The sequence below is a fragment of the Hyalella azteca genome, unplaced genomic scaffold, assembly GCF_000764305.2.
Source record: "Hyalella azteca isolate HAZT.00-mixed unplaced genomic scaffold, Hazt_2.0.2 contig4704, whole genome shotgun sequence".
NCBI lineage: Eukaryota > Metazoa > Arthropoda > Malacostraca > Amphipoda > Hyalellidae > Hyalella > Hyalella azteca.
Window position 1 is genome coordinate 11,415 of NW_025934915.1, and position 24,391 is coordinate 35,805.

Here is a 24,391-nt window from a genome sequence, read left to right on the forward strand (position 1 = left end):
CATTTTGTACTCGTATCTTGATAGGACCATGAAAACTGATGACATAACATAAAGTAACATAACTTAACATAACATATTGATCTCGGCGCTGAAGTGCAGGCCTGATGTGGCCTGTCGCCGATTCTTTTCCTTTTCGTGCCTTGTTCACAGACACATTTTTCCTTGTTACAGGAAAAATGGGAAGAAACTTGAGAGTTAATAAGCTTCACAGGAATATCCGCTGATTATGTATCATCCGAACTTCATCGAAATGCATTGATCAAGAGTTCAACGGTCATATTTGAACTCTATGAATATGCTATTTAATAATTATATTGGAATTTAGAAAAAAAGTCGCACTTCGATCTCACTTGTCCGCTCCGGACATGTATATCGACTCCAGACAACTTTAAGCTCTGCTTGAATACGCAGGAAACTATGCCGCAAATATAAACATTGAAACTTATTTGGCTCCACGTCTTCACGTTCTGCCAACCCTTGTAGGAACGACGTCGTTTTCTCCGGCGAGTGACAAGAGTGTTACTAAGAATTATTCAATTAGTGTTCTTGGTAATTTTACAGAATTTTCGCTTCTCAAATTACTTTTGGAACTGGTCTGGATTTTAGGAGAAATTTATTAACTAGGTGAAAGGATCCGTCTTTTCTGCATTCAGAACGCACGTGTCAAAATTCTCTCCTAAACGGAACGGATGAGCATTATCTACATGAATCCGAAGTCACAGACAGACCCCCCCCCCCCCCCGACAGACACATATAAAAACAAACGCCTCTTTCTTCATATTTAGCATGCTTCAATTTTGAAAGTGAAAAGTTAAACACAAATGTGTATTTCACAAATAGAACCCCATTTAGTCAACCAATATATATATTTTTTAATTTTAACTGTTTCAACACTAGAAATTCAAGACGGCTCTGACAAATTTTCGGCCGGACTCGTGGCCGGTCTTGCAGCCGGTCTCACGGCCAATCTCAAAATTCAGTGACCAAGGAATATCTCGCAAACTAATGAACGCAGCTAGATAAAACTTGGAACACTTATTCATTATGACCTAACGGTGATGTTGAACTCGTGAAAAATTTATAAATTTCACCTTCATTATATACGGGTTATATGGCGATACGGGTCGAAATTCGCAGTGATCAAAGAAGTTCTTACAAACTACTGAACAGATTCGAACGAAATTTTGAATATAAATTTCTAACTACGAAACGGTGATTTTTAGCTCGTGAAAATTTATTCGAGACGGAGTCATGTTCTGCATGTGTTTTGTACAAATCGTCAAACAAACGTTCGAACTTCTGACTTCGACTTCACGGACTGCCGCCCCCCTACTGACCCTTTCTTCCTCACCGCCCCCCAGATCTTTCCACTGCCTCCGGGGGGCGATATCGCCCACTTTGGTAACCACTGAATTAATTAAGTGCTCGGTGCTCTGACTGGCCATGACTGGAATCATCCTTAGCCAGGCTCCAGGGACGCTTGATTGGCGCATGGTTAACGGCAGAATTATCGCTAACTTGCGATCCATTTTATCGCTAACTTGGAATGTGCTCCATAATTATGGACCCATTTTATGTACACGAGTCCATCTCGATATTTCATTATCTCACTAAATCTAATAAGGTCTCATTGTGGCGTGTGTACGAAGATAACTGGCTATGCTGTACGTAGGATCGTTTACAGTACATGGCCTCATTATTGAGAATGTTGCTAAAATACTAGAATGTTTTCATCGACGCACTGTTTGAGCGAGAACATGGAAAGATGTGCTGATTTAGGATGCTCAGAAGTCGAACTCTAATATTATAATGCATCAATCCGTGATGTAGGACTGAATGCTGAAATAGAACCTTCTAATGATAAATTAAAACCGGGTAAATCCAAAACCATGCGGAAAATTTGATTTATTTTCCGAGTCTTCATCAACTTTGATAACTGTTTCATTGGAATGGGTTTTATTTGTAAAGTTGCAATGAAGCCCAAGATTCTACGAATCGGATGTCCGTTCATTTTCTTGGACGGAATACTTGCAGGTAGGTTAGATAAAGCCTGCGAGGGATAAAAATATTCTCGTTCTGTCGGCGTTTGGCATCGTACCTATGGCTCTCTTGTTAGCAGGGGGTATGATGGTCAGATCTGACACTGTCTGTCGTTCGACGACAGTCCCGAGAGGCTCCATAAATATGTCCTACTTTTGTACGGTTGACAAAAATGATGTCTGCGCCTGTGAAGTTACTCATTCTCTGTAAAGTCGAAGCGATCACTGCTGGGAACCAGCCTCAGCGCCTCGACTTGACCACTAAGCGCAGTGTGGACGTTTTTTTGGCGACCTGTGTCCAATCGTCTTGCGCTTGGCAAATTACTGTACTAGTTCCTAGGGACATAGGTCGTTGAAGTAATCTGACACTAAAGTGAACTGAAAGTTCACTTGATTTATATTGCGGACGCGTGAAAAGGCTTATCTCCAGCCAGCAAACGTGTTTGAAAGGCTGGGTAGCTGTAATTCATGAGTGCATCTTTATTGACGAGTCTTTGCTTTGTTTGGACCATACCCTAAATTTGGCCATCAAGGACACTGTCGACGCCAGTACCCATGCGCTCTACAGTACAGTCGACGCCAGTACAGTAGACGTACCATGCGCTCTATCGTGCTTAACCCTCTACCGCCGTATGTCACGCTTCGGGAACATAACTTTCAACTTAAATTATACGTAAACTATTGAGTGGAGCAACCTGAGGACGTTTGTACGCAACAGAGAACATTTCAAAGTTGTCGTACGTGGCGGCAACCATCAGTACAAGTCATTTTGCGCTCACTGGAACGTATGCTTTTTGGGAAGTAGCCTTAGAATTTAGATAGTATTGCTCCTGTAACTCATATTAGGCGGTAGAGGGTTAAAAGCTAGCAGAAAGGAGGCACAAAAGTTATTTGTCAAATGACAGGATCAAGGCTGTAATTACACCTATGAACAGGTGCCATCGTCTTGCCATGGTGTCAGATGTTACAGAGTTCGTCTACAAAAGGTTCATCGCTACAAATATCACCCGCTGGAATTTGACATAAATGTGTGTTCAGTGTTTTTGGAAAGTAAGAACGACTTTATGCAATCAAATCAAGGCAGGCATTGACTCCGTAGATGTTGTATCTCCTGTAATTGGATTTTAAAGTGCAAGGCAACTTTGTGCGGTCGTTGAAAACAATCGGTACGAGAGACAAGCTTGTCCTCATCGTGTCTTGCATGGAAGTGGCCAGCTACTGGAAGGAACTACAAGCAATTAGTCCGACAGTCTCCACCTCCCGAAGACTCGAGCTACTCCCTACTGCTGGACTTGACCATAGGTGACTATGCTGAGCGTGCAGATTATTTATTGGTGGAACGGGTTTTGCAATTTCGAGAATACAAAGTGGTTATAAAAATAAGGGAGCCAGACGGGCTTTCTTATCTTATCGAGTGCTTGATGTTTTTTTATCCTTTATTTGATCACTTACATTAGATTTTGACCCAGAATTGATATCTCGTAAATGGCGCCGCTGCCACTTTCATCCCACCTATTTAGAGAGCCTTTGATGACGGGCACCTTTTCCAGTTAAAGAAATAATTTGAAATAATTTTTTTCTATCAGTTGGGAACTCAATTTTCAATTACAAACATGATTCATCATTTATTTCTACTTTTAATCGATCACTTCACCGTCAAAATCCTCTCCAAATCAAATCCTAGATAAAATCCACCAATTCAAGCTGAACATTCTGGAACTAATATTAGAGTCATCTAACTTCCAAACGTAAAAAGTCCCGATGTTGATATCCATGTATCGGAATATTTTTAAACATCTTCTTTCCAAATAGATTCAATGGGACATACAATGTAGCAAAATCAGGTCCGATTTTGAATAATTTCTCTCACTTCATCACAGAGTTCGGTTTATTCTTGCATTACTTTCCCCAGTATCTAATCGGGGGGTGGGGGGGGTTATGTTACTTTTCTGCTGTTTCTTTAGAGCATTAATGAATTTGTAAGTTTGTATGGACTTCCATTTTTCATACCTCTTCTCGATTAAAATGATCCAGTATACAGGAGACTGCCTTATTTCCGAGCAGTGGTAGGGCTACATCCTACATCCATGTAAAAATTTACAGTACTATTATTGGCTACTTTCTCCTCGCTTCAGTTGAAATAATTGCTTTTGAACCTCACTCCATAGCCTGAAGTTAGTTATCCTGATCGCGTTACGGCTGTCGGATGCTATTTGTTAATTAATTGATCCTTTCCGAGTAAAATGGAATTTTCTAGAGTAAATACGCTTAAAACTGAATCGGGTTTAAACTTTGAATTTACCTAAACAGACAGGAGTCAATGATATAATAGCCGGTAGGATTTTTTTGAATTTCCAGTGCTCTCTAACATACATTAGACATCGTCCTAATCAAGTATAATTTAATAAAGCTCGCTACTCATCGTGTTCTTCATGTCACTTGCAGAATATATCAAGAAGTATACCCGTGACTGCAGCGGAGGTTCAGCCATCGGGACATGTTCGCTTGCATCTTCTGCCAGTAGCTCGAGTTGAACGATTTGCTCTGGACCCGTTCATTTTGAACCATATGCCGCACTCTCAACCATATCGAGAAGATCGCTCGTCTACAATCCATGACGTCACAGCACACAACCATTTAATGGCAACTACAGTAATTCTTCGCTATACCGCGCTTCACCTACCGCGGCTTCACTTCATCGCAGTTTCCCAAGGAGTAATAATTAATGAGCATCACTTGTTCGCCTGCCTCTTCTGCCATCTCGCCCCTATTGAAGTGACGCTAGTTGTTCTTAGAAACACTTATGCATGGTTGAACTAATAAACCCTGCACTTATCAGCGTGACAGTTGATGAAACTTGCTAGTTAAGACAAATTTTGCGAGTTGACGGTCTAGCATTGTATCATTAATTGAATACAAATGAACAAGAATAAAAATGAAAAGATGATTGCAGTCTGAATGCGTACTTATAATCAAAAATTACACTACATGAATAAGGGAACAATGAAAAACAAAAATCCAAATTTTAAAATAAGTAATCGAAACACGAATTCCGAATATCGATTGATTATTGGCACCATAATATCCATTTCATTCACAAAAAAATAATTGCCGATTGATTTCTAAGATTCTAGGAGCTAATGCCTTTACTTAGAAACAAACTAAAACCATCCAGTTGATCAAACTACCATTCTAATTCGCAAAAGAACGCTTGACAGTAAAAAAAGCGTGTTTCGATCAAATGTTTGAGACGTGTGAACGCATCCACCAAAACTCAAGTTAAAAAAATTCATGCTGCTTCGCAATCCCGAAATGTTGATACCACACAAGACAATTTATCAACACTAAAGATTGCTAAAAACGAAATTTCAGCTACAAGTCTCACCTGCTAGAGTATGCCTCTTCTGCCATCTCGCCCCTATTGAAGTGACGCTAGTTGTTCTTAGAAACACTTATGCATGGTTGAACTAATAAACCCTGCACTTATCAGCGTGACAGTTGATGAAACTTGCTAGTTAAGACAAATTTTGCGAGTTGACGGTCTAGCATTGTATCATTAATTGAATACAAATGAACAAGAATAAAAATGAAAAGATGATTGCAGTCTGAATGCGTACTTATAATCAAAAATTACACTACATGAATAAGGGAACAATGAAAAACAAAAATCCAAATTTTAAAATAAGTAATCGAAACACGAATTGCGAATATCGATTGATTATTGGCACCATAATATCCATTTCATTCACAAAAAAATAATTGCCGATTGATTTCTAAGATTCTAGGAGCTAATGCCTTTACTTAGAAACAAACTAAAACCATCCAGTTGATCAAACTACCATTCTAATTCGCAAAAGAACGCTTGACAGTAAAAAAAGCGTGTTTCGATCAAATGTTTGAGACGTGTGAACGCATCCACCAAAACTCAAGTTAAAAAAATTCATGCTGCTTCGCAATCCCGAAATGTTGATACCACACAAGACAATTTATCAACACTAAAGATTGCTAAAAACGAAATTTCAGCTACAAGTCTCACCTGCTAGAGTGAAATCCTGCTAGTAGGCATGTATGAAATATTGTTTACCAACGAAATATTAAACATTAAGCTTTAACTAAATTTATCAGTTTTACAAAAAATCTCCATCAAAAATAGGAGTAGATGAAAAAACGATCTTAGTGTAAACGTAGCGGTAGAAAACTTACGTCCTTTCTAACATTCAGATTTCCCAGTGGTTGTCAGAAAACTTTAAAAAGATGGAATGCTGAAATGTATGGTGATGTATTGTGGGTATTTTGCAGCCATCTGTTGTTGTTGGGCTTCCTCCATTGAATGATTATTCATTCTCAGTGTGTCAATAGTCGTGTAGTCGCACAAATACCTACGAACTTGCGCCATGACGTCCGCTGACAAGCCACTGCAATCGTGGATCCAAAGTTCGGGGTTCCTGAGACAAGAAATGTTGTCAAGATTTGAAATAAAAATGGATATTGCAAATGACAGCTGAACGTGCATCAATAATAACACACAAAGCCGGTGTCAACGATTTTTTCGTTATTTGCTCATGTGATATCACATGTATGACAGAAGGACAAATTCGTGCAAAGTCGTTTATTACAAAATTGAAGAAAAATAATATACGTTTAAAAATTACTTTTTAAAGACAACACTTTTAAAAAAATCCAGTGTCTCCAATGTAAAACATGTACAATGAATTTCTGATTTTAATTTCGACTATTAAAAAATTTATTTTTAAATTATTTTAATAGTACATAAAAGAACTGAAATTTTCAAAATTATTTATCCTGTCAATTGATTCATGCATTGTCTCCGACTTTACGCAAGTGTGCAAAATTTCATATCAATTGGACAGGTAAAAGTGTGTCAAATATCAATTATAAGATTTGTCGATGACAAAATTATTTTTTCAGTTTTTTTAATATTTAAAAAAATTATTTTCAAAAATTCATTTTGTCAATTGATTCATGCATTGTTTCTAACTTTACGCAAATATGCAAAATTTCAAATCGATTGGAGAGGTAGAAGTGTGTTAAAAATAGATTATAAGATTTGTAGCAGACAGACAGACAGACAAACAAACAAACAAACAACAAGAAGTGAAGTAAAAGAGAAGTGTTGTACAAAATAACATTCTAAGTAATTTGCACCAAATTAATATCTTCAGTGACATTTTTTACTTGGCTCAGAGCACAGTAAAAATGTCATTATAAATTTATTAATTATTTTTCCGTAAAACAGTATGAAATGCGAATGAGGGACTTACTGCTGCTTCTGGTAAATTTTTACATTTTATTTCGACGCACATTTCTATCTACAGGATTAGCGGTGAATGTAAAGAGAAATATATATCGGAATATAATATATAGTGGAAAATATAGGCATAGCGTGAAAATTACTACCGGAAGCATGAAATTGTTACTAATCTGCTTCAGAACACAGTGCTTCAAAACCACGTAAATAACTCACCACGCGCCTCCATCAAATTTTTGGTTTTGGAGCAAACGTCTGACCACTCTGCTGCACCTCTTCCAGTCTCTATCTTCCAGTTTCACCAAGTGAAGTCGGTACAGCCTGTTAGTCTTCTGCTCCAGGCTCCTCACGATATCCTTCACATTGATGCTTTTGTTGATGGCAATATCTGCAAGGGCATTAGTTTTGAAAAGATCTGGTCAAAATCCAGTTCGTAGATCTCTATGAACATGTCACGAAAAGTACAAGAATCGGTGACAGGCTACGGGTTTATTTCTTCAGCGCCGACGCATCTATGAAATGTTATGAAAATATTCCCTCAAGCATGGGTTGAATGATGTACTACATTTAAAATTTGAAAATGCATTGGTAGAAAAGTGAAATCTTCTGTTTGCAATATCTGTCAAGTAATTTTACTTTAATTCGAATGAAAATAGCAAGCAATTGAGAACAATTATTAATATATCGGGATAAAAAAGTCTCGCATATATGCCCCGATCCTTTGAAGTAATTTAAATATTTCAGCCGTGTAAACGACTGTGAATGCGTTGGTTATTAGGAAATTTAACGGAAAGCAACCTTTTCTTATGCATATATCATAAATCGAAATATGTGCAAGCTGTCAGAGGTGGGAAGGAAATTGATACATTTTTCCATGTAGTTTTGCCTTCCATTGGTACAAGAACCTCCATGTTTTGAAATTTTCCATGTAACTCTTTCCAATTGTACAGGTCATTCAGAAATTAATAATATCCGTTTGAAAATTATTTTTTAAAGACAAAACTTCTAAAGAATGTAGTGTCTCCAATGTTACACATGTACAATGAATTTTTAATTTTATTTTCGAATATTGAAGAAATTAATTTTTCGATTTTTTTAATATATAAAAAATTTAAATTTTCAAAATTATTTATTCTGTCAATTGATTAAAGCAATGTCTCCGAATTTACGCAAGTCACAATTTCAGATCAATTGTACAGGTAGAAGTGTGTTAAATATCGAATACGTATAAGATTTGTAGCAGACAAAATTATTTGTTAATTTTTTAATATTGAAAAAAAAAATTAATTTTTAATATTATTTATTTTGTCAATTGATTCATGCATTGCCTTCAACTTTACGCAAGTTTGCAAAATTTCAGATCGATTGGAGAGGTAGAAGTGTGTTAAAATTCAATTATAAAATTTGTAGCAGACAGACAGACAAACAAACAAACAAACAACAAGAAGTGAAGTTAAAGAGAAGTGTTGTAAAAATGGGGGACTTGCAAGCAATGAAGGTAGGTATCGAATAATGATTCCACTTAAAATCTCACGGAGACAGAACCTTACGTACATTTTAAAACATTTATTTTGAACTCAATCAAGAACTGACCTGCTATGAACGGCTCTCCGGTCACCAGAGTAGAGGCTCCATCGCTACTCGAGTGTTCGCCGGGAGCTGCAAGCAAATTACTTTCAATTATCACAACCTGAAGGAAATTTATAACGACACTGAACTTTTTTTGGCACTTTAAATATGCAATGGGTTAGTCATTGGTTATAGCATTTCAGGTCGTATTCAGGGTGTAGCGTTCAAAGCGGAAGTTTAGGTCGGCTGTCAGTTCATCTCATGGTTGAACAAGTTCAGCTCATGGTTGAACAAGTTCAGCTCATGGTTGAACTAGTTCTGCTCATGGTTGAACAAGTTCAGCTCATGGTTGAACAAGTTCAGCTCATGGACAGCATTTGAACAAGAGGTAATTCAGCTTCCTGTATTCTGGGCATGTGTTTAAGTAACAATTAATTTAATTTATATTTTAAATCTTTTACTTACACCATTATTTGACCAATTCAGCGCACACTGCTAAGTTAAACTGGATTACAAGTTAACTCTCCAGCGGTTGACACAACAACATAGTAGGAAAATAATAACCACCTACAGAATCAGTATAACAGTGACCAGTTAGTTCACTCATTGCTTTTTGTACAACTGTCAATTTGTGGAAATTAAGTAGCACCTTTGATTGAATCACATGCCATCATGAGCTAGGATAGTGTAGAGGATTGAACTTTGAAGTAGTCAAGTAGCATAAATCAAGTATTGTTTTCAAATCAAGTTGCATATTTCATAAAATTGATAGCATTTAAAAAATTGAAGATATTCACTCTGCCATTGAACCTACCGGGCTTAACGTTCTCAGCACTGCAGTTGTCATGCAAGATCTTGTTGACATCAGCCACGTCAGCTCCAGACTGCAGGTGCAGCCCAAGCTTCGGCAGTCCAACAACACCAAACTTGGCCCAAGCGGCGTGCGTGAGGTGACCGTAGAACGATGCTAGGTGCGCCCTGTGAGAAATTTATTTCAATTATTTTGGCTTATTGTACACGACATTTCACTGCAATGCATCAAGACCAAGAGATGTTAATAAAGTGATTGACATGCATTCAATCGCCAGCAATTTTACTTCACTTTTGCATTGACAGTGTTCAGATTGACACTAACAATATGAGACAAAATTAAATTAGCAAGAACTGGTTTTACACGTACCCAAAGTTCCTGTGCAAGAAAAGTTTCAGTCTGATGGAATCATCTGCACTGCTGCTGTTGCCATTGAAAAAAGTATCCAACAACTGGAGGTGTATTACTGTGCGACCATTCATCAAGTATAAGAGAAGATCCTGCAGCCTAGTGATGGGGTCTTCCACAGAGGATACCACTGTAACTGTGGCCTTTTCACCAGTTGGAATGGGTGGCTGTGCTTGCACAATTTTCTTGCTCATACTTTCTCCTTTAATGACAATATCTTTTGCGAATGCCTGGAACTCTTCCGGTAGCAGTTGTCGCTTCTCAGCTTCCAGACGTTCATTCACTCTCAATGCCTATATAGATATTATAAACCAGTATTAGTCATGAAGAAAAAGTAACAGTAGAACTCTACTTCAACTAAACAATTGGCTTCCAATGCTGGATGTTAGGAAAGAGCCTAAGATACAATGACATAATATAAATAATTTTTGTTCAAGGACAAACAGGTAAAACAAACCACAAAAAAACGAATAGGTATTTGATCTAAATTAATGCTGGTTTTTGATGTGCAAATTTTAAAGATTTTATGATCTATGTGCCTGCTCCCATAGCATTGCAGATGAACTTTAAAAGTGACACCAAATTCAATTAGATGATTTGATAAAAAATAAATGCAAATCAATAGAGGTTCTTGTAATACAATGTCGATAAATTAATAATTACCTGAAATTCTTCACCAAAGACATCAACTTTCATCACAGTCAATTTCAATTCTGATGAAAGACTTGCTTTTTCCAAATCACATCATGTCATTATTTTCAAGAAAGCATCAAATTTTGCTTTCAATGCTGAGAGACTTGTGTTTTCTGCATGCTCCATGCAAGATGACAAATTTTTTTCTTGATCCAGGAGATGTTTTTTCCATGACAATAGCTTAGTCTCAATCTCTTTCATTGACTCAATCAATCCAAGTCCTTCATTGCATAGGTTGACTGAATCTTTCAGGTCTTCTTTAAACTCGTTCCCTAGGTTTCCATTAAAGGATTGCTTTATTTGTTCTATGTCAATTTCTTGACCAACAACATTTTCAAAAGCAACCTGCCCATGAGCAAAATGCATCTCAGAAATGCACTTCTTGCAGGTGGCAACTTGACACTTGCAGCACCAGTGTTCTATGGCACAAGAATGCAAGGTGCACATGTTATAGTCAAATTTGTTTTCAGTATCATCACCAGCAGATTTAGGGGCCGTTTTTGCACCAGGTATCAGCATGTAGGAAATTGGTAGCTCGTATGCTTCGCCCCGCCATTCTTCTCTGCATGATGGACATAGTTTTTGGCCTGAAGCCTCGATGTCCTTAAGGCAGGCTAGGCAATAAGTATGACCACACTGCAAGAGTAGAGGCTTGTGATTGGTACTATTGAATGTGTTCAGACACACATTGCAGAGAGCTTGTACATTCATTCTGCTCAGCCCTTCTGAAATAAAAAATGATTATTGAATTAAAAAAGAGGAGTGCAAAGTGGAGGGAGTTAATTCAGGTTTCTCAGTTCTCTCAGTTTTATACATGCATTCTACTATCTCATACTTCAATACAATAGTTTTCAACCAGACAAAAAATGTTTAAATATTCAAATAACTGTTAATTCAACTAAACATTGAATTCAATGTCATTTGTCTGGTGGGCATTATCTATTAGAACCAGGCAGCAACACTACTCAAGTTCTAATTGTAACATAAGAAGCAAATAAAAAATTTGCCTACAGTACAATATTTAGAAGATGAATACCATCATATGGGATAATTTCAATTCTAGAGCAACCAAATCCTGAACAGAACCTAGTTGTCAGAATCATTTTGGAATAATTTGGGAAATGATCTTGCATGCATTCTGGAAGAGCAATTGTTAAAATGAGAATGGGCTGAACTAAAATTAATTATTTAAATTTTTTTATTGTTTGCTTTATAGATGAACCATGAATTTTAAAGTAAGAAAAAGGCTTCAAAGTTTCACATTGTTACTATCTACAAAAACATTTCAGAGACTTGATTTATTGTGGGTTTAGCAAATTTAAAAATAATGGTAGAATGAATTAGATGACTTAAGAGCAATTAACCTACAATGTCAAGAAAGATCTAAGAGGTATTAAATATTGCTTATGAACATGTTGAAATCTGGGACCAAGTTATGAAAAAAACTGTCATTACCAATGTCCAGAAGATAAGAGCTAGAAGTGTCATATAGTAGACACTGTTATGCGCTAAATATGAAACTACGGTCTTTTAAAATCCTAAAATCTAAAGGAACTAGATAAGATAAGAGCTAGAAGTGTCAAATATGAAACTATGGTCTTTTAAAATCCTAAAATCTAAAGGAGCTAGATAAGATAAGAGCTAGAAGTGTCATATAGTAGACAATAAGAGCTAGAAGTGTCATATAGTAGTGCTGACTCTAGGGGGAAGTTATTATTTTGGAGAACTATCTCAATACACCACAGCAATAATTTTGATAGCCTTCATTAGGAACAATCTACTTTATAAGCAAAAATAAATTACTACACATCTAACAAGATTGAAACAGCTATTAATATACTTCTATGTGGTAATTGAAACTTACAAATTCTAGTTCTGATCACTATTAACTGATGGTGTGATTAATATTTTTTGCATGTTTTGCTTTATGTTTTTTGAGCAGTGGCCAGTGAGTTCAGCAGCACCTGCTGTGACTGCAGAGTTATTAAGATGCTCAAGTACAAACTAGATTTTCTGCACTTTATAGAAGTTTAGGCAGCAATAATGTTGGGCATGGGACCATGGGCTCTTCAGTCTATGTTAATGTTTATTGATTTGATGCTTGCAAGGCTTTAGGCTAAAGCACAAATCACACATGAATGTCAAAAATGTTATCACAATGGCCATCGCCAGACAGCCATTTCCACTTCAGCACAAGAGAATCAGTTAATTTTTAAAGTCCTGCACAACTGGTACTGTAGCTTAATTATACTGTCAGTGGTTTCGAAACAAATGGAAAAAACTTGAATTATGATGACACTATCTTGTTTTTGAGAAATTTGTATCATCTCCTTGCTTGACTGGGATTTGCAAAGAGTAAAACTTCAGTATTTATTATTATCATTATTAAAAATTTATTATTATCATTTACCTATCATTTTCACATCATTTACCCATCATATAATGAATACATCAATGAAACCACCTGGGCACCTGGAAAAGTCCTGGATCTGTGGATCATTCACTATTTATTTTTTTATTTGTCATTTATTTATTCTATGTAAAATTTACTCAAGCTGGAATTTATTCTGATAAATTCCGCCTTTTGTTGAATATATACCATTCATATTTATCAGTCACAGCTGTTTCCCTCACCCACCACAGCCACCAGCCACCTGCAGTCAAAGTCTCAACCAAATTGTTTTATTTTAGTTAAAATAGATAGCCTACAACAAAGGTTTTCCAAAGGTACTAAAATCTTTGAAATTGGCTCATAGGAAACCTAGAAATAGTTTTCCAAAAAAAATGCCAAAAATTTGTCCATTCAGGAGACATAATTTAATAATAGTAAAAATTAATAGCTCTTCACTTTTATTCATATTTCAGTATTATTTCCACTTATATTTATAGGGTAATTTTCTAATTCTTTCTCTTTTTTCTCAGCTGAATAATTTTTATTAGGATTAGAGGAAATTTTTTTTCATATACTACTTTAGGCTAAATTAGGTTCTTGCAAGTTGCAACTCGTGTGTCATGCTCTAACAGATTTTCGACATAGCCTATCAATTAACATTTCAGTAGTTTTTTCCACACGGCACACAGCAATAGTAGGTACTTTTAAAAATTGATTTTATCTATAAAACAGTGGAACCAGTAGTGTAGTTCTAATACCACAGAACTACACTGCCATTAAATGAGTAAGTGATTAATGCTACTCAACTATCTCAATACACAGCACTGAATACACCACAGCATCAGCAATAATTTTGATAGCCTGCATTAGAAACAATCTACTTTATAAACATAAATAAAATACTACTTACCTTCTAACACGATTGAACCAGCTATTTATACACTTTTATGTGGTAACTGAAACATACAAAATCTTGTTATAGGATAAACGTAGTGGATTCGTCGAGAGTCAGCAGCGTACGACTGCAGCCGATGGCTATACCTGCCTATGACTCCCCTACCACTATCACGGAGACACTGGCAGCGGTCAGCTTGATGATGAGCTTATATAGGCGTCACAGCAGGTGACGCGGTAATAACCGCTAACGCAAGTATGAGTAACCGGTAACGCAAGTATGAGAGGTGACGGTAGACAACCTGGCACGTCCCCCTACATGCTAGAAGTGTCCTCGCTTCATTAATTAAAAAGCAAGAACTATTACGTAGGATATATACGAATTTCTTAACAAAAATCATACTTGCTAATAGAGTGAGGCTCAACGTTAAACATGAGTTACTAAATTAGACGAATCAAGTTTTAAAAAGATCGGTACTTTTAGCGAAATCGTTCTCTTCCCCTCTTTGAGAATAGACGCTCCAGTGTCGGCAAGACATAGTAGTGACTTTCCCAACTTACGTTCAAAACTCAAGACTTTCAGGGTTACGGGTAATTCCGTTACGTATTCCGTATTCGAGCAGAAGTCTAGATTAGTAACTGTTGGCTACTATACAGCAGTGTGACTCACATCGCTGAGGCAAGCACAAATGCTAGGACCTGTTTAACAAGCATGACACACGACTCTCCTCTTATCATCGGAATAAAAGACCGCTTTATATTCAGATTTTTGAACTTATAAGCAACTTCATAACTGATCTAACATAAACACAGGAGTGTCACTAGCATAGCTAGAGCAATACAGTAATTTTTACAATTACTTATAGGCAGAGATAGGCAGTAGCGCGCTACATGTAGCGGCCGCTACATTTTCAGCAGCGGTAGCGGCGCTACATATAAGGCAATGTAGCGGTAGCGGTAGCGCCCGCTACATATTTAAATAGCGATACGAGGTTTTGCCGCTACAGCGCTATCGCTACATTGATTGATAAAGCCATGGTTGAATTAATACAAGGTTGACCCACGCGCAGCTGCTCTTTGCGGATGTCGTTTGTTGTTCCGACTGTGACGTCACCGTGGGCCCAAAATGTAAATACTGTAGCGAAAGACGTTGTTTTTGTGCCGATTTTGAGATCAATTTAAAAAAAATTGCCCTCCTCAAAATCGTTATAAAAATCCCAGTAAAGTCAAAGTTGCCACAAGTTAGACTTAGAGAGGTAGTATATACCTCATTAGCCAAAATTGTTTTGCTTAGTTACTTACCAATTGTAGAATCATTTAGCAATGTGGCCAGGCTGGCAGTGGCAGATGTTGATCTGGAATAGGATCTTCTTTAAAATTGTAATTCTTGATTCTTGCCCCCGCCCCCCATTGATGCCACCTTCTTAGTTCTTGCCACCATTGATGCCCCAACGTTCAAATACACACACTGCAGGCTGCAGATAGAAACTGCCAACCTACTACATGTGGAAAGTATCTACTTCTCACATTACAAATAGAGCTTCCCTGTCCATCTGCCCAATATGGATTATGGAAAAATTAGATTTCTGCCAGATGAATTAATTACCTCCCATCTTATTGTTTGTAAATAATGTATATCCTTTTCATGTGATTTATGGCTATTGAATGCAGAAGTTTTATCAAAATTAAAATAATATTTGCAGAGTAGCTAATTAAAATATAAATTATTGGCCACTGCCAGTCTGCCACCCTTCTCCACAGTCTACAATCTACATAACTACACAGTACAGGCTGTACAGCTGCTAGGACGCTAGGCTACTTCAGTACTTGCACTCACTGACTCAGCCTGCCAGGCTGCCACTGTCACCTCCCACTAATAAATTCAGCACATGGGAAATATTTATTGCATGTATGATCTCATTATTCTACGATCAATCAATCAAAAACTCGAGTTTTTTCACATAAATCTTTCGTCAGTATTCCATTACCCTCCTAGAAATATTATTATATTACAGCACCTGGCACCAAAAATGTTTCATACCTAGCCTACCGCTGCACCGCATGACGCTTAAGACAGATACAACAATATTGAGAGTCGGAGATACAATTTTCAGAACAACATGACAAGTAAGAAATTAACCAAATTACAACATTAAAACAATATATAGCAAAGCATATTCTTCGTTAGCTTACGAAAATAAAATTTCGTTTGAATTGTGCTTCCTTTCCTCGACCGTTAGCTGAGTGGCCGCCATTACTCCTTTCTGCCCTTGTCTGTCGGCCCATCATGTTTCCCAAATTCCCATTTATTTAGTTTACACTCCACGAAACGGATTTGTAACACCGGCTTTGCTTAAAGTAACACTTGTTGCAGCAAATGCAGGTTTTTGTGTCATTTTGAGGAGGTCAATTTTTTTAAATATCATTTCAAATATGGCACAAAAACAACGTGTTGATCTCCACTGTTTACATTATTGGCCCACGTTGACGTCACAGGAGACATGCGCAGAACGGCGAAAAAATCGTCGTCGCCGTGGGTCAACCTTGTATTAATTCAACCGTGGATAAAGCCTTTAGATTCTACTTAATAGTATTAAATATTATTTAAAAACCAGCATGATACATACATAACATAAATTACAGAATAAAACTGTACGAAAGATTTCGGTGTAATGTTGTCAACCTCAGCCTGTTACTCATGGTTGAATTAATTCATGTATTAATTCAACCATGCTGTTACTAGTGTCAACTTGTTAGTTGTTAGTGTTACTTGTTAAGGTGTTACCAGTTACCACTTACAGGTACTTTTTCATGTTTCACTTTGCTTACAGTTATTTTTATGTTTCACTTTCCCTACATGGATGTCTACTTTAATCTACCAATCTCAAAAATAATCCACATATATATACAAATAAAAGACTGATTTTTATATGTATATGTGGATAATTTTTTAGATTGGTAGATTAAAGTACACTTCCATGTAGGGAAGGTAAAACATAAAAATAACTGTAACTTTTATTTGCTGTATCTAACCCGTACTAGTTCGGTTAGGTTAATTGCAATAAAGTTGCATTGATATGTTTTGAAAATGTTTTATTATCATTAAATGTTTATGAATAGCAGAACAATAAATATTTAGAGATTTAAAATACTTTTGGCCATTGTAGCGGCTAATGTAGCAGCGCTACATTTTACTGTAGCGGTAGCGGTAGCGCTCGCTTCAAGCTAGTGGGTGTAGCGGTAGCGCCCGCTACATTTAGAGCATGTAGCGGTAGCGGTAGCGCCCGCTACATTTAGAGCATGTAGCGGTAGCGGTAGCGCCCGCTACATTTAGAGCATGTAGCGGTAGCGGTAGCGCCGCTACATTTCAAAGTAGCGCTGCCCAGCTCTACTTATAGGGTTAAACCGCAATTGAGGACGTATTCTCAAGCACGACTTTTACCGTTCCTTCTGCTTTGAGATCATATTGACGCTCCGAGTATGAACGCCTTCAAAAATAAAACAAATAAAAAACTTTTAAAAACCACGATTCACGGACAAAAAAGAAAAACATTTACTCTTACATAACATTAAAGTTATGTAAAATGTTACGCAATGTTATGTAAGAGTAAATGTTTTTTTCTTTTTTGTCCGTTAAGAAAACTTGTCTTTTAAAAGTTTATTTATTTGTTTTATTTCATCATTTTAGTTTTGTAAAAACTAGAAAAACGTGTTTTTTAAAAAATGGTTTTCTAAATTTATTTATTTTCTACTTTTTAGTTTAGCAATTTTAGCAATTCAAATCAATTTCTAGGGTTGGCAAGTCTGGATGTTCGACAAAAAACTCGATTCCCAAACGTGAAGCTTTAACTTTTTTCCACTTTTTTTTCACAAAAATAATTTTTTTAGTTATTACTTCTGATGATCAAATCTTGAATTGTTAGGCAGCATAAGCATGCATGCCAAATTTCAACTTACTAGGATGTTTAGAAGTGCTCTAAATTAAGGTTTGAATTTTCGATGACAGACGGACACGAAACGAAGTCAAGAAAAACGTGGTAAAAAACGTGGTAACAGACTAGACGAAGCTATGCAGGAGCACATGTTTAGTCTTAAAATGCCTCACAAATTACGGATCAGGCAATAAGTCCAGCAGCTATCTCAATCAATCGTCAGCTATGGAAAGATCGGGTTCCAAAGGCCGGATCCCTTGTGAATCAAGTCACGAAAAGTACAAGAATCGGCAACAGGCCATGGGCCTATTTCTTCAACGCCGACACTTCTACTCTATATAATTAGTTTTTTAGTAGCTCAAAGAACAATGCACTCACCAGTTCGAGTGCTTCAAGCGATGCGACCAAGTGACCGGCTTCGCAGAGCGGTACATGCATGGTTGAATTAATGGGTACATGTGGCACAAAGCTTCCGCCACTCGCATTCAGGACAACTTTTCTGTAAAAGAATCCCGAACATTTTAATACGCTTTCTAACATTCATAATGGAATTTTTAAGTACACAATAGCAATGTGAATTTTTAAGTGCACAATTGAGATTAAAAATTAATAGCGAACAATTGCAATTTATTTGCAAATACAACTAAAGAAATTGGACCGTTTTATAATGTAAAGTAAAATCACTTTCATTTAACCATTCTAATTTGGCACAATTGATTTTGTAAAAAAATTTACTGTTGCATTTCTATAAGTAACAATGAATATATTTTATTGTTCATAATGCAATCAGGCTATATAAGTCTGCACGTATGTTATTGAATACAGTAACATCGGTTGTTTTCGTAATCAGTTCTTAAATTTTAGATGATTACATGTAGTTTTAATTAAAGTTTATAACTTTAGCAAATACCATTGTACTTCGCTTAATCTGAATCAAGTTTAGAATGAACACATGTTCGATCAAGTCGGACTTGAGTTAACCAAGATATTAGCATAAGCAAAGTATTAATTAACAGAAAATGGCAATGTGTCAACACAGCATCATGCGACCATGCAACTAATCATCACATTCTCATGGCAGTGTTAGTCACGGACCACGAGGGCATTACTGCGTCTCGCGCAATGTTGATTGTTTGCTGATACGATCATTTCAATTTGCTGACAGGAGCAATTTTCATCAACACTGAAAAGGATTAATTCTTATTCGATTTTTGAAATGCGACGGCGGGGCATGCTTTCATCTACAAGTCTGCAGTTTCATCGCCCAAGAGAATAAAAAAATTCTCACCACATCGCGGATGTTTATCAACAATTTTAAATTGAGTTCAGAAATTTATGATCGAATGAAGGTCGAAAGAACGTCTGTTTAACACGTGAGATTCTTACCGATGTGACAACGTCTGATTAATTGTCCCGTTACAATATGTTGAACATTACAATTAAACATATAAGTGGTTCTCACAAATAACTTCTGTTTACAATATTTTAACAATATTTTAAAATATGCTTGTTCTTACAATCTACCAAACTAGATTGTGTTTTAATTCATTTCGGTGATATATGCTAACTGAAAGTTGAAAGCTCATGTCAGCTCAACAGGAAATCAGTACAAAACTTTGTCGCAATATCATGAATTAGTTAGGTAAAGTTTTATAACTTTTATAGTTCGTATCAGCAATCAAAATATGCAGAAAAAATTCTTACGAAGTGATAATGTAAATTCACAATCGTGCATAAATTTTAACTCTATTTACTTGATTTATATCGGATGAGAAAAGTTGCATTTCGAACTTTTTGAATCGATATTCTGATGATAATAATAGCCCAAATTAAGGGTTACGACATTTTTACCTATGATATGTCAAGCAAATATCGTTATGTGGCTATTAACAATAAATATTCACGAGTCATTATTATGATATCTCTCTAAGCATAGATTAAGTTTCTATTTATAAAGAATCGAACGTATCTATTGGATCGAATGTATCGATTATTGCGATTCATTATTTGACAACGGTAGCAATATCACTCATGAGTTTTATCGTTAGTTCGATTATGAGTGACTTTCTCAGTCAATGCTCTTCATCAGGCTATGCATGGACGTTAACTGAATTTCCGCGAATCTCTCAGCACGTTTGCTATAGCGTCAATTTTTCAATCATCTCGTCATCCACGCATCCATACACGCAATTCTCATTAAAGCAATGGTATTTACCATGATAATAGTCATTTTATGAATAATCGTTTTACGACATTTCTTTAATAGCATTGTCAATTTTACATTGATCGTAAAATGCCAGAGTTTGACTATTCAATTTATACAACATTCATTTTATGCTCTATATGTGGCAAATTACAAATACAACGTGAATTTATCACGATGATAATTCATCTGAAAAATCGTCTTACTGACGTCTCGTCTTCTACATGCGCAATGGCCTGCACCAGTCATGCTATTATTTTATTACATCTCGTTATATTGTTTTAAAGGATATAACATTTTACATCCAACATTTATCGTGAAACAACATTACATTGTTGTTACATTCTACTCAATGTTTGAATACGTGCTTTCTTTGGTAACGTAAGATTAGCTTTCAACTTGATATCCCCGTAATTTGGGTACAGAGATTTTATTGCACCTTTAACCTCTTTACGAAAAATTACAGTACATATTGTTAATGTTGAGTCAACGGAATTCTTTTCAATATATATAATATTATCCGTAATTCTATTATATTAAATACAATAACTTGACTGTGTACTACGAGAACGGTATTATTACCTTCGTGCAAGTAAGGAATTGCAATGAGTCGCTCATCGAGATCGAGTCGTTCATTTTTCACTTGTTTTCTGAGCTCCGTGCAGAACTCCGGGTTCGTTCAGTACATAGCATGCCTAGGCTGCCTGGCCTTCACCTCTGAACCTCTGTGTGTACGTTTGCACGCACGTACGTCTTACCTTCATTCACGTTGTCAAGTACCAATGGTACAGCAAGAAGAATTTAAATTTTGCTTTGCTCGTTATATTACCGTTATTCAAGTGTAATTTACTCAAGTTTAAGGACGTTTCATGAATTAAATGCTGAATTGAGATAATGGAAATTAAATATAGACAGCGTTCATGTGATTTCGTAGTTACAAAAAATCAACATTCGCTTATGGCATATCGACGTTTGAACAGAGTAAATGATCACTTGCTACATTCATTAAGAGCTTGTGTAATTATTAATGACGAGCGCAATTAAAAGAACTATTAGTTCAGAAGTTAACTTTATATAAGTTACATTCATTTTATGCGATCTCGTCACAAAATTCAGAAACTTGCCTTGACGTTATTTCATTCACATTCAGCCCCTTCGTTAATTCCAACGTTTTTGAGCCATGCTGATTTGAAAACTTGAACGATGCGCGCGGGACTTGATGACGATGACAAGCGCGTGACTGAGGCTGAAATATGCAGAAATTTGAATTTCTGGAGCCACCACGAGGAATAATGGACAATTATTTGGTAAATTCACTCGTACGTATTTATCAAATTTTGCATGATATTCGAGTAAATTGCAGATGAGAATTTATGAAAAGCTGTCACTACGCTGAAAGAAATTGAATTTTTCCTCATTTCGTTAATTCAATTGTAAATGAAAGCTATAGAACGAGCTGCAATTTTACTTAATTTACTTAAGCTACTGCAAATTCCTTAAATTGATATTGATTCTTCTGACTCTTCAAACAATGCGGAAAAAGAGTCAGTTTTATTGTCAGAGTAAACAAATTTCATTCAGACACTCTCATGAACAAAATAAGTTAAATCTCAATTGAAAAAGCTGGAATAATTAACACTTGAACGAAAATAATGAAGTCAAGTGCTGCAATGAAGATATCGTTCGTCTGACACATATTATGCGAGCTTATTCGATGAAATTTGTACGAGACGCTGGTGTGGTTGTGGTGCTGCACGCTGGAGTGGTTGTGGTGCTGCACGCTGGTGTGGTTGTGGTGCTGCGCGCTGGTGTGGTTGTGGTGCTGCGCGCTGGTGTGGTTGTGGTGCTGCGCGCTGGTGTGGTTGTGGTGCAGCGCGCTTGAGCAGTTATGGTATAATCAACATCATGTCATGGGAGGCGACTTACACCTTTCTTGTCAAATAGTTGCTTCCGGAAGAGCATTTATTGCATGTTCCTCCTTTTTATTTTTCATTATTCCGATTGGACATTTTCTAAAAAAACACCAGCTGCTCACTTGGACGGATACTTATCATTTAAGATGTTAAATTTAGCTTTATTTATTAATAAATATAATGAATAGCAGCACACATGGATATAATCTCATAATAAAGTGTACAGAACAGTTAAGCAATAAGAATTGCACATTTTCAACGAGCGAAGAGGCCAATTTCTGTTAACTTCAGCATCGTGCAGATTCCAATATGCATCTCCTGTAGCCGTCGGTGAACAACTCCATTAATTAATTAATATCACTCCATTTGTAATGATTTATTTATGAAGAGACGCAGTAACTTATGCTGGACACGTTTTTTTTCAGTTTGCATTTGCCATCACCGAATAAAGTTAGACACGGCTCTGCTTCATACGAAGATTCATACAAATAATGCTCTGTCCCGTATACGTAGCCCCTATCCCATTTGTGTCTGGCTCCGTCCCTCAAACGAAGTCTTTGTTGTTCACATGCTATGTCCCTGCCAAATGAAGGATGCCTCTGCGCCATGCTCGACGTCTCTTTACTGTGTCCGATTGTTCTTTTCTCACTCATTTTGCCTTGGCTCCTGCGTCCTGAAAAGTCAAGTCTGCGTCACGACTCATGACGTCATCAGGCGTAACTCATCAAGCTACTCTGACTGGACAGCGCAATAACAATTTCTTTCATAACGCATTAAAAGGGAAAACAGGGTGGGAAGAGCGTCAAAAACTTTTAAGGAATATAAACTTTAGAAACTTATATTCTTGGATAATTAGTTTTCAAAATAAAGTTAGATAGGAGTCAATAAATTTCAGAACCTAATCTGGCAGCGTCAAATATATGAAAAAATGTATGGAATAATTTTACAAAATAAAGATGAATGGTTTTGCACAGACTTACGAATAATATAATATTAATAGAATATTAGAATAGAATATAAATAATATAATATTAACTAAATATTAACAGATATTAAAACCCCTTTTAGGGGATACGTGAAGATTATTTCAGGAATTTATGACGAGTCTTAAAGGCCTATAAATTATTTTAGATCCAAAAGTTACAAATACTTTCACCACCACAAGTAGCAGCGCCGTATCCTGTTTACCGCGGGTCTGAAGTTATCACTGTTCCTTCAAAACTCCCCGGAATTCATAACTACACAGGCGTGTATAAATTCAAGTAAATAATGGCAAGTGCGCAAGAAAGAGGATGTCTTTGAGAATTGTATGCCATAGCTTGTAGAGCCTTATAAGGATATTAAGTACAATTTTCGCTAATTTTCTACTATTTATACAAAAAATGAAATTACTCCTATATATTATTGAAGATGCAACTTAATTTTGACCGATAAGAACATTTTTTCCATGGCTCTAATGCATCTGAGAATTGTTCTTTGTATCTTAAGGTACAAATGAAAATAAATTGAAATTTTTATAGTCGGCCAATAATTACTGGCGTCTCGTAGAGTGCGGGGCAAACTCTGCCAGACATATGCGCTGCACTTGAATAAACCGTACGTAATTCTGACTTTTAGTTTATATGTTTAATCCCTAAAAAAGGCTTGATAGCTACGCCCCTTAGGATTTTTTTCGATTCTAGCTGCTTTTTCAAAAATGCTAAAACGAATACACTTACATTACAAAAATGAATTAAGTAAAGTTAAACCATTTGAGCACACTACACATTCACATGTTGTTAAACTCAGTACACAATTATAAGTCCGATGCGGCATCTGTTAGCCAAATAATATCTCACGATACCTGGTTTCATTCGTACACACAAAGATCAACATTGAATGGAATATTAAAAAAGAATATTACCTAGTCCTAGTTCACTCGAACAGTCCGTCTTACGTCACCATCCTTTCCTTCAGTAGCATTGCCCACGTCACCTTCCGTGACCATCATCATCTATACCAGTGGTTCCCAAAGTGAGCGATATCGCCCCCCTAGGGGGGATAGAAGGATATTTGGGGCCTCTGGAAAGATCTGTGTTTGACCATTCTCTTTCAAAATTGCAGCATACTAAATATCAAGAAAGAGGCGTTTGTTTTTATATGTGTCTGTCACCGGGGGGTTCTATATGTATAGAGATTCACTGGGGAGCCCAGGGGGGCGCCAGCCTGAAAAAGTTTGGGAACCACTGATCTATACGTATCGACTTCTGACGGCTCCTACACTCCCTT

General features: G+C 36.5%; 1 protein-coding gene across 3 annotated transcripts; it reads right to left on the reverse strand.

Annotated features, from left to right (window-relative positions):
- Positions 1–4,986: 4,986 nt before the first annotated feature.
- LOC108667663 lies at positions 4,987–18,435 on the reverse strand. 3 transcript variants are annotated; one of them, XR_007156656.1, is made up of 8 exons: positions 14,092–14,242; positions 10,760–11,514; positions 10,058–10,389; positions 9,692–9,855; positions 8,902–8,967; positions 7,525–7,696; positions 6,076–6,484; positions 4,987–5,424 (listed from the first exon to the last, which is right to left on the reverse strand). XR_007156656.1 is itself a non-coding variant. In XM_018154706.2 (7 exons), exons 2-7 carry the CDS (start codon positions 10,790–10,792, stop codon positions 6,286–6,288), a joined length of 966 nt encoding a protein of 321 aa, XP_018010195.1. In that variant the 5' UTR covers positions 10,793–11,514; positions 18,386–18,435; the 3' UTR covers positions 5,708–6,285. The 3 variants fall into 3 exon arrangements, 2 of the variants coding, with proteins under 2 accessions (XP_018010195.1, XP_018010196.1); XM_018154706.2 differs by lacking the exons at positions 4,987–5,424; positions 14,092–14,242 and adding an exon at positions 18,386–18,435 and having other exon boundaries at positions 5,708–6,484; XM_018154707.2 differs by lacking the exon at positions 4,987–5,424 and having other exon boundaries at positions 5,708–6,484.
- Positions 18,436–24,391: the final 5,956 nt, after the last annotated feature.